At 35.1% G+C, this 12,172-nt stretch overlaps 1 protein-coding gene across 2 annotated transcripts; it reads right to left on the bottom strand.

Moving 5' to 3' along the window:
* Window positions 1-449: 449 nt before the first annotated feature.
* Window positions 450-11,368, bottom strand: LOC110427390 (coatomer subunit beta'-2). Of its 2 annotated transcripts, none has more exons than XM_021442892.1 (26): window positions 11,167-11,368; window positions 10,770-10,790; window positions 10,590-10,651; window positions 10,411-10,465; window positions 8,864-8,900; window positions 8,431-8,756; window positions 8,199-8,330; window positions 7,958-8,106; window positions 7,528-7,596; window positions 7,019-7,169; window positions 6,842-6,907; window positions 6,502-6,690; window positions 5,974-6,114; window positions 5,813-5,887; window positions 5,512-5,688; window positions 5,322-5,413; window positions 5,097-5,213; window positions 4,547-4,661; window positions 4,329-4,400; window positions 3,646-3,842; window positions 3,469-3,562; window positions 2,629-2,735; window positions 2,244-2,373; window positions 1,974-2,115; window positions 1,240-1,307; window positions 450-852 (listed from the first exon to the last, which is right to left on the bottom strand). In XM_021442892.1, the coding sequence occupies exons 1-25, from the start codon at window positions 11,167-11,169 to the stop codon at window positions 1,288-1,290; spliced, it is 2,739 nt and encodes a 912-aa protein (XP_021298567.1). In that variant the 5' UTR covers window positions 11,170-11,368; the 3' UTR covers window positions 450-852; window positions 1,240-1,287. The 2 variants fall into 2 exon arrangements, with proteins under 2 accessions (XP_021298567.1, XP_089641605.1); XM_089785479.1 differs by having other exon boundaries at window positions 1,898-2,115; window positions 11,167-11,365.
* Window positions 11,369-12,172: the final 804 nt, after the last annotated feature.

The raw sequence follows: 12,172 nt of genomic DNA, 5'->3' as shown, positions 1-12,172 counted from the left end.
TGTGATATATATAGAATAAAATAAAATTTTTAAGATAAATATCAAAGGGAGAATAAAATCTCAAGAACGATTGCTATAGTTGTAAGACTTTAGACATCACTTTCTGTAATTTTATAATAGTAAACATTTAACTCACTCTGCTCGGGAGCCTTTCATTTGATAAAAATTAGTACGCTACAGACAAAACGATACGATTTAAATTTCAATTTACCTGGATTAAAAACAGGTAAATTATACACAACTCAGTTGCCAAGCTGCCCTTGGGCAAACAAACCCACTTGCTACCCCTCCTTGGCCAAATTCCAGATGCAGCCCGGAAAATTTGATACAGAGCAGCTACATTTTCAGGTTCAATTTCTCATTTCATTATTTCCGCAGATTGTTTACTGTTATAATGACATATGCGACAGCTTAGTTACGACGGAGCAAGAGGCAGAAAAATCCGGTGATTGAACGAACAATATCATGCTTTTTATGTAGAAGATATGTTTACAGTACAGTTTCATATGGAGAGGAAAAAACATACCCACAACCCAACCAGAAGATTCAAAGCCTCAAGCGGAAACAGAACATCTAAATTTAAACAACATAGAATGGGCTGAATTGGGTAATCATCACTAATTCTCAATTCTTTCTACATTCACAATGGCACAAGAAAAATTTTTAAGACAAAATGCCTCCAAAGAATATGCTAAAACTTAAAAGACAAGCAGCTAAAATCATAATTTGTAGCTAACTGAATACTTGTATATGCCCCATGCCAAAATTCCATGTGCTTGAGATCCGAATCACCAGGAATGGAAGACAACCAGCCCTTTATATATCACATCCTTCTAGCTTCTAGTTTGAAACCTGCTAGTTAAATAAAAAAGTTTAACAACAACAACAACAGGGGGAACCACACTACCACAGTTTTGAGTAAATGAAGAATTACCAGTGCTCTATTCCAGAATGATTAATAAGCATCTCCATAAATGTCAAAACCGAAGCATTCTATTTAGATATTTATGTGCAAAACAACAAATTACACTAGAAATCTACATGAGATTCAGTGTAAAGGTTAAAATTTATGCACAATTGCACACCATTAGAGGCCCAATCTAATAAGACAAGAAAATTTGCACTTTACCAGCTCTAATCAAAACTTAGGGCATGTCTCAAGGGAATTCTAACCAGAATATAATCAAATCCCCTTTTCCAATTAATATAATAATAATAATAAAGATGATGCTTCCCCACCTTCAATATGCGCTTAATGGAGCCCGAACTGAATTGTCCTCATGTAACCTAGTGATCTGGTGTAAGCACTGTCAACATGAAACAAAAAAAAAATAAAAAAACATTAACATGTAGGAATCAAGGTATTACAGAAATAAAGAACTGCCATAAAACATCACAAGAAAAAGAGTACAACAAAATTTAACACTCACGTTAATGTTCTATGGTATACATAATACAAACAACATTATTAAATTTGATGCAAAAATGCAATAAATTGATTGCACAAAAACAAATTAGATAAGAACAAGAGTTACAGGGAATATGAGGGATCAGAAGCTAATGGGAGTGCATCATATATATTAGTCAATATCAATAGGTATCAGATGAACTTGATCTTGCCCAAGTTTGCAACACAAATTTGTCAATACACCTAAGAAGGAGCTATTAGTAATTGCATCATAATTTAGGAAAGTCAAAGGTGCATTTAGCAACCATTAAAAAACAGGCACCCAATCCCAATTAGTAAATAAGATGAAAACAAGTCAGGAAAACTGTTTAAAATTAGCAGGTAGTAGGAGTGGTACAGTTAGTGGTTGTGAACAAATCATAAAAACGGAGTCAGAGAATCCCAAAAGAGAAAGGGGTTAGAGATGGCATTTTAGAAACAATTAATCACCAGAGACAAAATTTCGATTTTCACACTGCCCCAACCAATTGCTTTTAGGCTGACGGGGTTCCTTCGTTATTCGTACCCCACTCTTCTTCAGGCTCGTTACCATTAACGAGTACTGCACCATCGTTAGAATCAGCATCCACAACAACAGCCTCCTCTAGGCTACCCTCTTCCCCATTCTGCTCCTCTGCATTCTGATCATGTCCATTTGGTTCTGCAGCCTGTGACACCCACAAATAAAGGGCAAAGACAGTTAATTCAAACAAGAGTCCTGAACCACTCAAACCAGTTCCTAGGTTTCACATGCTAACAATTTAAAATGAAAAACAGATACATAAGGAGTATATACCTCATGATCAAGGTCACCATTTTCAAGAGGCTCCTCATCCTCTATTTGCATGTTTCTGAAAGCTTCCACAAGTGTCATCTGCGATCTATCAGCATGGTTCAGATAGTCCGCTGCAGGAGGATAAACACCCCTACAAACCAATTGAAAGTTAATAGCATATCCATGTGAGAGACAAGTAGGATGCGTCATCCACAAGGCTTTTCAACCAAAGTGAGTGTAAAAAAAAGTTATAGAGCTACCAAAAAAGGCCAAATGACTGAAATTCAACAATGATTTGTCCCAAGAAATCACAGAAAAGTGCAGCATAGAAATGTACGCAAAATTCCCTAGCAAAACAGTAAAATCAACACAACAATAAATAACAGACAGGAATCCTGTTTGGTACCTTGTTTCTGCCACTTTAGATTCAACAGAAAGAGCAACTTGCCAATCCTCAAATAAGTTAGGGTACTCTTCAGGATCAGCCAAAGATTCAGCAGCTTTTGGATTAACCTGCAAATGATGTAAGAAAAGGTCAAATGATGGCAGTCTACAATTAATCAAAATTAACAAGTAACATAATTAATAAAATGTTAGGGCAGATAGTTTTGAGTGTGATGACAAGAAACATGCAAGTCCAAATTCATGTTCAAAGGGTAAAAAGAATATGGTAGAAGTTAAATATAGTGGGGATTGAGTACAGAAATAAAACGATATTCATAATGCACCACTAATGACTTATCAAATGATAGAGATTCCCATCGGAGATTCCAGCAGTGCTTTACTGCTGCAATGATTGAAAAGGAGGATAAGACTCTTTTTCTTATGTTTCATATATAAAGTCTACCAGCAGAATTTCACACCAATCTTTTCCAGCAAAATATCAAGGTGTCATATACTATATTAACTGTAAACTTGAAAAAAAAAAAAAGGTAAGAAGCCAATCTAAACTGGTTTACATCTGGGAAATATGAAACTAGATATATTGAAATCGTATTTAGGACGATGTTGAGACACATAGACATAGCTCATGCACGTGATTAGTTTAGAAAGGAAGAATAGAAGGGAGGAAGAACAGTGCTCTATATTATTGATTATAGAAACACAATATCTCGAGTCTTGTAAAACTATTCAGAAAATCAAACGCGTGGAACCAATATGAACAAAATATTATAATACAGTTAACCCAGCATGTCACGAAAAAAGCCGGAAAAAATCACCAGAGAAACAAGTAATGCTAACGGACCTTGTTCAGGTCTTTTCTCCAAATTGCTACTATCTCTGAAACCTTGCTTGGAAGATAGGATCGTGCCATCAGAGCAGCCTCTGGTATCCGATTGCTGCAAAAGGAATACCTCAATATATCCATAACCATAACGACATGAATGGCAGTCTATGTTTCAGGTGCTTGAACAGGAATTACCTTTCCACCAAAAGCTGAAGGCACTCCTCCAATTTACCTAACATGAATAAACAAAGGAAAGCAACATTATTCTTCCCCTGCTCTTTGGAAAGCAATGCAAGTCTTGATATCCCTTCAGCATCTCCCAAAGAGGAATAAAGAAGTAATAAACCACTCAAGTCCATTGCCTGCTTCATGCATTCCTCAGCCATCTCTAGCTGCAATAATATCAGCCAGAATAAAGACAAATTTGGCATAATTAGTAGAAATGACACAAAAGCAAGCAACGAAGGCAAAGTCCAAACCAACAACTGATATGACGTGCATAAGCAACATTAAATCAAACAGCTAGTGCATGTAACAAAATTCAAAATCCATATCAGAAAACTGCAATGTACAAAGTCCATCAATGAACAAGAAACTAAGTATAAGAAGGTCTTCTTACATTTCATTTTCCAGTTACACAATCTTAGTTTAGTACTAAGTCAGCTCGGACAAATTGAGAAATAATTTATTTCAAGGCAAAGCTGTCTATTACTACTTCTTTTAAGAGAGATTTCATTCATCACCAAAAGCACTTAACATTTTCGAATCATGATTTGCAACCACATCATGACACCAGTATAGAAGCAAGGAGGATGACGAATGACAGACAGAGTAGAGGCACTGAAAAAAATTTTGCACATTAGATAAAAACAAAACACCTTTCCAGTGGACATAGCCAATTCTCCTAACTGCTTCCATTTAGACTCACTCTGAACTTCCATAGCTATTTCCTGCATAAAAGAGTATGAGAATAAAAAAACTTTTAAATGGAACAATCAAAGCTTAAAACAAAATGGGATGCATAACTCGAGTCAAGCAAACAAAAGATCTGAGAAGATGTACTTGTATTACCAAACCACTTTATCAACTTTCTTACCTTTGCAATCTCTAATCTACCAAGCTGTATGGCAAGCTCAAATCTGTAATCAGGGTCTGTAGCTACTTCTAGAGCATCCTCTATCATACCTCGTGATTCCAGGAAACGGGCCACACTATCAATCAAAGCAGACCATTCATTAAATCCAACAAACATTTAATAAATCACAACTTAAATACAGAGACCTGAAAGGAATAAAATTTTAAAATAAATAGCTTTGGGTAGGGCAAAAATATCCAAAGGTGAAGGAACCAGCCATTTAGTAAGCTACTTATGTATACGGATGAGATTTGGAATTCTAAGTTCGAAACACATCAAGACATGACAGATATATTACCATTAACCTAAATACAATATACAACCACAAGGGGCGTACTCAACAGGAAAGCACTACTCTGACAAAAATATGAAATGCAGTAGAAATGAAGGAAAAAAAAAAAGGGAATTCTACGTCTCCACTCCAATTTGGAACAGCTGTAAGAATACTGGAAACGTGACTGACAACATTCTTTTGAGAATGGAAGGAATATATTTTAAGGTGTGCACATACCTATTGTGGTGCTCTTTAGGAATTGAAGGTAAAATTTCATTGGCCCTTTCCAGGTCCCCACGCATCACAAGAGTCTTGTACTCAATCAAGCTGAGAAGTAATGTGTATCCCATAACACTGTACAATATGACATGCAGGAGTATAAATAGACATTAACAATATCCTCTAAAAGCAAAATTTAACCTGCATTTTGACATAAAAATTAGCAATCACCATCTGACTTACTTAAACTCTTTGTCTATCAGATACACCCGACTTTGACTTGCAAGATATCCCAACAAGTACATAGGGCGGTCCAAATGAAACATTGTGGTTACCTAAAATCATTACATCATCAAAATTGATAACATAAAAACCTGCAATGCATCTAAATATATGGAACACTTTCAAGCCAAGGATAAGCAAAACACTATACCTCTCCACCAACACAGTAATTAAGTCTCCATGATGAGTTGTTGTAAATGAAACAATCCCCAACCCATATGCCGGTCCTGACACGTTCATTCGTTTCATGAAGAAGCTCAAATGCATCCTCAACTCCTTGTTCGTCAACTGGTCTTCCACTATCTAAGTAAGATTGAACTACATCCCGCTGCAACATGAAAATATCAAATTCAGTTTTACATGTAAGAAAGCATGCATTTAACAGACAAGAAGAGTCAATTCTGCAAAAGATTTTGCAGATCTAATAAGCAGATTACATTAGGGAGACTTACGTTGTACTTTAGGATGTAGAAAGATGTATCACTGGCAATTGCTACCAAGTCACCGCTATCAGCCCAGTAGAGATTCTGGCATTTTTAGTAACAAAAGAAGTGACATTTAGGATGCAAGGTAGAAACAAGCAAATGGGGCTGATTAAGCAATTTTAGCTTACTTTCACAGTAACGTCGATTCGACGAATCAACCTGCATTCAGCCCAATCATAAAAACAAATAAAATCATTTGAGCACATTGCCAGCAAAGTGCCCCCATAAATACGCTCAGCAGAGAAGGTGGGCCGGACACTCCTCTTTTCCTGGAAATGTTAAATCTCCATCAATTCCACTATATTGTCAAAATGAAACTTGAATATAGCATTAAATACAAATTCTTAACGCTCATAACGGAGGCAACAACCATAATACAGAAGTTATTAGCCATAATGATATAGGTTTATAGAATAGCCAGTCAATTTATTTTAACATAAAAGTTTACTTAAAATCTTCCACAAAAAAGTTCTCTTAAAAATTTTAAAATGTCCTTCCATTCATCGTATAAAATCCAGCTCTCCAGCTGCAATAAATCAGTTGCTTATAACATATTTCAACAAGTGAAAACAAAGTTTCTGTGGACACAATTTTTTATATGAAGAAATATACCTTTTAAAAAAGGAGACCTTCGAAATGACCAAACAAGTACAAACCTGGAAGTTTTTGCTGAAAATCTTAATTTTTGATGTGCTTTCTCTAACAGCATACTCTCCATCAGATGACCAAGCGAATTCCAATGCTGAACCAAATGACCTATTTCTCCATGCCAAAGCTGTATATATGATGTACTCACCATCTCCACAGACAACAACAAACCTCCCATTTGGATTATGCTTTAAGCTCTGAGAAGAACAAGATAGAGAAAAGGGTAATCAGTTGTTCACAAACCCAAACATACAAACAACTTACAAAAAAATTAATCAACATGTTTTAAGAGTGGCCTTCATCTTATGCATAAATTAATTTGAATGAGGCTAGAAAGCATTAACTCACTTGAGGGTATAGATCACAGGTCCCCAATTCCTTAACTGCCAAGGGCAATCTTTCTCCATCAGTAACCTAGCAGCCAAAGGTAGAAAAGCTTATATGGTCAGCTTAAGCTGAAAAATCCAATATTGATTCACACCGTGACTGCAGAAAGAGAAAGATTTTTTCTGAGAAATACACTACCTCAAAATCTGCTCCTACACTCTTAATATTCACAGTTTGAATTTCATTGTGCTTAGCCCATATGATTTTCCCGCTGTTGTCCATACTTGCTACAGGTACTTCACGACCAATTTTCACCATAATAGTTCCTTCATCATACCCAATCACAATCCTGTAAGACGGAAATCAGTATAGTAGTTTTAGCCATAGCTGAAGACAAAGTAAGAAGAGTCATAAAAACTAATCAAGGACTCAATTCAAGAACCTGATATCATCAATTTGGATGCAAAAACAAAAAACGTACAACTCAAGTCAGGTCAAGCAACCTAAAAGAATGACAGTTTAAATTGATTTCTCAACACTCTTAGAGCAAATAGACATACTCTAAACAAAATGAAAGTCATTGCCATATATGTTCTAGCATTTAATGACCAAAAAATTGATTCAAGTATTGTAGTAAACAAACTAGAAAAAAATTAAACTGAAAATAAAAAGTAAAACTGTTTCATGATTTAAACAAAAGAAATTACCTCCGGGAACCTTTCATATATCCGATTGCCCAAACTCTCTCAAGACCATAATTCAATGTATTTTCAAGCCTGAAAATAAGCCAATTGGTTAAGAAGTCAAAAAGTTGAAGAGTTCAATGAATCGCATACATCAAACACTATTAACAATTAAGATTAAAATATGTTAACAAAACACTAAAGTTTCATACTAGTAAGGAAGATATATTATCCATTTATCTCAATGAAGCACAAGCCCACATTTTTAACAATGAGAAAGCATTTTCACATTTTACCAATGCAGGACTGAGAGAAGTCGAGGAATGAAGTTGAAACTTGAATTGTTATACAGAAGCAGAATCAAATGACATCAGCCTCACCACAATACATATGGCTACTGGAAATTGAAAGGAGTAAGCATGCCAAATCAGATATTTTCCATCTAAAGAATTACCTATAAGTGGTAGCATGCCAGATACGAACTGTCCCATCCTCAGAACCAGTAATTATAATTGGAAGTTCCGGATGGAAGCACACTGCAGAAACATTGTGCGTGTGGCCTTCCAATGTCTGAACACAACTCTTGGTTTGGTAGTCCCATACCTACACCCAAGGAATTTATCTGTGAATAGTTCCTCAATATTTATTTAAGATCAAAAGATATCAGAGCACAAAAAGGAAAACCAGCTGCATACCTTGGCAGTGTGATCATCAGAACCAGTGATTAGATAGGGCTTATCCCCACCTGTAAAGTAATCAACGCAATTTACTCCTTTCTGATGGGCATCCAAAGTAAAATTTGGGTCGGGGGAGCCAAGGTTCCAAATCTAGAAAATTTCAAACAGAGCCAATGCAAAATTAGCATGATTACACCAAATGAAGTAAAACCTATAAAGAAAAAGTTACAAAAATAATGAGCCTCTATACCTTTATGGTACGGTCAAGGGATGCACTGGCAAAAGTGTTAGTGTCTTTGGGATTAAAGGTCACTTGCATAACATAATGGGAATGTCCTTCAAAAATCTGAGTACACACCCAACCCTTCTCCCAGTCCCAAAGTTTTATGAGCATATCATCAGATGATGACAACACATAGGGAAGAGTAGGATGGACAGCCACACATCTAATGTAATCAGTATGTGCCTCAAATACTTTGACCTTATCCATGGTGTTGTAATTGTATACACGAATAAACATGTCATCAGCTCCAGCAACAACCCATTGTTTGCGTGCAACAAACTTGGCTGACCTAACTGCAGGAGCAAGATGTGGACTTCAGAAAATGGTAGTGACTTCATCACAATAAAAACAGCAAGGGTAAATAGTCTCATCAGACATTATGAAAACAGATAGTACATACCTGGCAACTCAGTAACCTCAAATGATTTAGCCATGGTCTGGTGCACCAAAGATTGCTCAAAGTTAGCACTAAACAATAGGTGAAAAATCTGAACAATTCAAATTCAACATACCATGACTACAAAAGTTCAAAATAAGCCTAATACTACTTAAAGTACATCATGTTAAGAACTGAATATCTTCTACCAACTAAATTCCATGAAATTACTGATAAATTTCTATAGCCTTATGATTACAATTATGTCAAAGGGAAAATGTATAACGTAGTGTCCATGAAAGAGACAGACAAAAGAACAGTTTCACAGATAAAGGGACGGCCATATCCACAAGAGTTAAAACAATTCATGTTCCTATGTTCCTGAGATTTAAGCAGAAGTGATGCTAGTATCTATGCATACAATAGCACTCATAGACGAGACAAAGAATGAGAATTTAATCATAAAGTTAGAACTATAGAAAAAAGCTATACAGACAATGCTTTTGGGCAGTATATGAAGTGCAATTCAATTAAATTTAGTAATAGAAATATTTAAAATGGAGTCGAAAATTGATCGTTACAAACTTTGTAAAAGTGATCTATTTCATAAATGAGGCTCAAAGTTCAACTACTCTCAAGGAGGAGTCAAAGGGTACTTTACCCATAGGACTAATGGAGAGGGGCCTGAAGATGCTCTATGATTGTAAACTAATACCAAGGGACTACAATTTATAATGCTCAGTGAACAGCAGATGGCAAGTTATCCAAAAGGCGAGTCAGACTAAAATGAAGACAATGTGTGATCATAAAAGAAGATGATAAAGAAATGAAACTATTCCTAATAAAAACAAAGATTCAATTCAAGTAGCACAATTTGTTTTATGTCACATAAACAGCATTGGTCTAAGGTTGCTCTAATATAACAGAAAATTTCAATACAAGTAGAAAGAGAGGTAGAAGTAAGTTTTCCTGTCAAATTTATTGGAGTGATAACTAAGAATTAAGCGCCTCTAGATCATCAAAAAAATCAAGCAGAATGATCAACTATTCTGGATTAAGTCTTACATAAACTAAATTGAGTTGCATGTAAAATTTATAAGGGAAAACAATCATCTAATATGCCAACCATAGTTTCTCTCATAGCATCTTACAAGACCTGAGACAGCAAACTATAACAGATGGTGGAAAAAATGCCTATAAGGGCGACATAGGAAACAAGCTCTATAATGAACTTGTCAAAATTGCTTCATTTTTTCACAACTTAATATATATATATATAGGAAAAAAAGTGTTTAAATGAAGCTACCCAGATAATCAATTTGCACCCGAACATTTGGCTCATTGGTTGATGCATGATCCACTGCCTAAAGAGTAGAGTTCAAATCCCCCTTCCCCCAATTAAAAGAAAAAAGCCCAGGTAATTAACTAGACTAAATTTTAAGCAGTAATTGAAACCATCAAATATACCCACTTATTCACCCCACTTTTCTAGATGGTCACATTTCACTACATAAAACACAACAAAAGTCTAATTTTGACAGCAATTATCACAATCAATAAAACTCCCATACCTGTGATTGGTAGTTCCAGATACACACAGTTCCAGAATACAAACTTGCTAGAATCCTGAAAAAAAATCATTATAGATCAAATTCAGTCTTCAAGATTTTAAAGGTAAAATTCAAATAAAAAGGAAACTGAATAAAGGTTCCTCTGATCTTTATTCAAATAAAGGAAACTAAATTATTACCATGGTTCTGTTGGATGGAGATCTACGGATTTTACTCTCTCTGATCTTTGAGCAAGTTTCCTCTGATCCAAACATAACAATTGAGAACATTACTCACACAATTAGCAAAACATTCATGCCAAAATAACAAGATCTAATCCGCACATAAAACTGAATACTAATGAAATGAACAATACGTACCTTAATTTCGAGTCTGAGTGGCTGTTAGACACAAAAACAAAAAACACACAAATTAGTCCACATCAAACAACAGATCTTACATCAAACTCATACACGAAGAGGGCAAGAAATGGCAATTCAAGGTCGCCCAATTCGCATTCAAAGATTTAAAAAAAGATATCACGCGCCAGATCTCAACTGTATTCAAATCCCTAACTCTCCGGCTCTGCTACAAAGTACTGAAATGATAAGAAAACGGCGACGTTCCAAAGCCAGTAAAACTCGAATCAAACATAATTCAAAACTATTCCCATTTCCGATTCCATATATAATACAAAAAATTGAGAAATGGGTGCAAATCGAAGGAATTTGAACCAGATCTAATGCCAAATCAAACAGATCAAGAAATTAAACTCACCATTTTTGCAGATTAAAATTAAAGAAGAGGAAGCTCTAGATCGAGATCGTGGTTTTGAGGAAGAAAAAGAGATCCAGAAAGAGCGAGAGGGAGGGAGGGGTTTTTGATTGGTGTAATGCAATAGAGAGAGAGCTCTTCTGTGTGTGCGTTAATGTAAAAATATGAAATAAGAAAGAGAGAGAAGATGCTTTGGAGTTAAGGATAGATTTACGGAAGTGCCACTCCATGGCTTGGTGACGCTATTGTATATTGTTTCTCACAGAACAAAGTAATTCGACGGTGCTCGATTGTTCTGATGTGTTTAAATGGACAGTGGAGATTTTGAGGATTAGAAATCTGTTGTGATGTGTGAACAACGTGGCACTAGGAGTGAGAGTGACAATTGGCCCGCTAGCCTGTTGGGCCATTAATGGATCGGGTTTGGGTCGGATTGGTATTCTTCGTTTTGGGGGAAAATTACTTCTCTTTCGATTTTTACTTTTGAACCTTTTTGTTGGGCTTGAAATCTTTTTGTAACAATTGTTAATTAAACTTCAATTTGGATCTGTTGGTTCGTGAGACTTGAGGGAAATTGCAAGAAAAAATGAAAAATAAAGAAATTAAAAGGAACAAGGAAATAAAATTAAAAAAATAGATAAAAATAAAAAAGAATATAACCAGCACTGTTCATTACGAGGTGGCATGGTAACACGCCTAGTTGGAAGTTAGTCTTTCTTCTTTTTTTTCTAGTTAGCATAAAGGTAGCTTTTAGTATCTTATAAGAAATGGAATTATTGAAAATGTGATTATTAGGAATGTTATTGTTAGAAAGATAATTTTGTAATGTTTTTTTATAATAAAGGAAAGTAATGGTTACAGATAATGTGATTACTGAGAAGCTTACATTGTAATGTTTGATTTGAAAGTACTTTTATTAGCAATGTAATATAAATTTATAAAATTATCTTTATATATAAAAATATAAAATTGAACAAATTTATATTCTTTTTAATATAAATTTTTAACT

The sequence above is a fragment of the Theobroma umbraticum genome, unplaced genomic scaffold (genome assembly GCF_002168275.2).
Source record: "Theobroma umbraticum cultivar Fairchild unplaced genomic scaffold, ASM216827v3 scaffold_34.0, whole genome shotgun sequence".
NCBI classification, from domain to species: Eukaryota; Viridiplantae; Streptophyta; class Magnoliopsida; order Malvales; family Malvaceae; genus Theobroma; species Theobroma umbraticum.
Note: the sequence above shows the minus strand (reverse complement) of the source record. Positions and strands in the feature narration are given on the sequence as shown.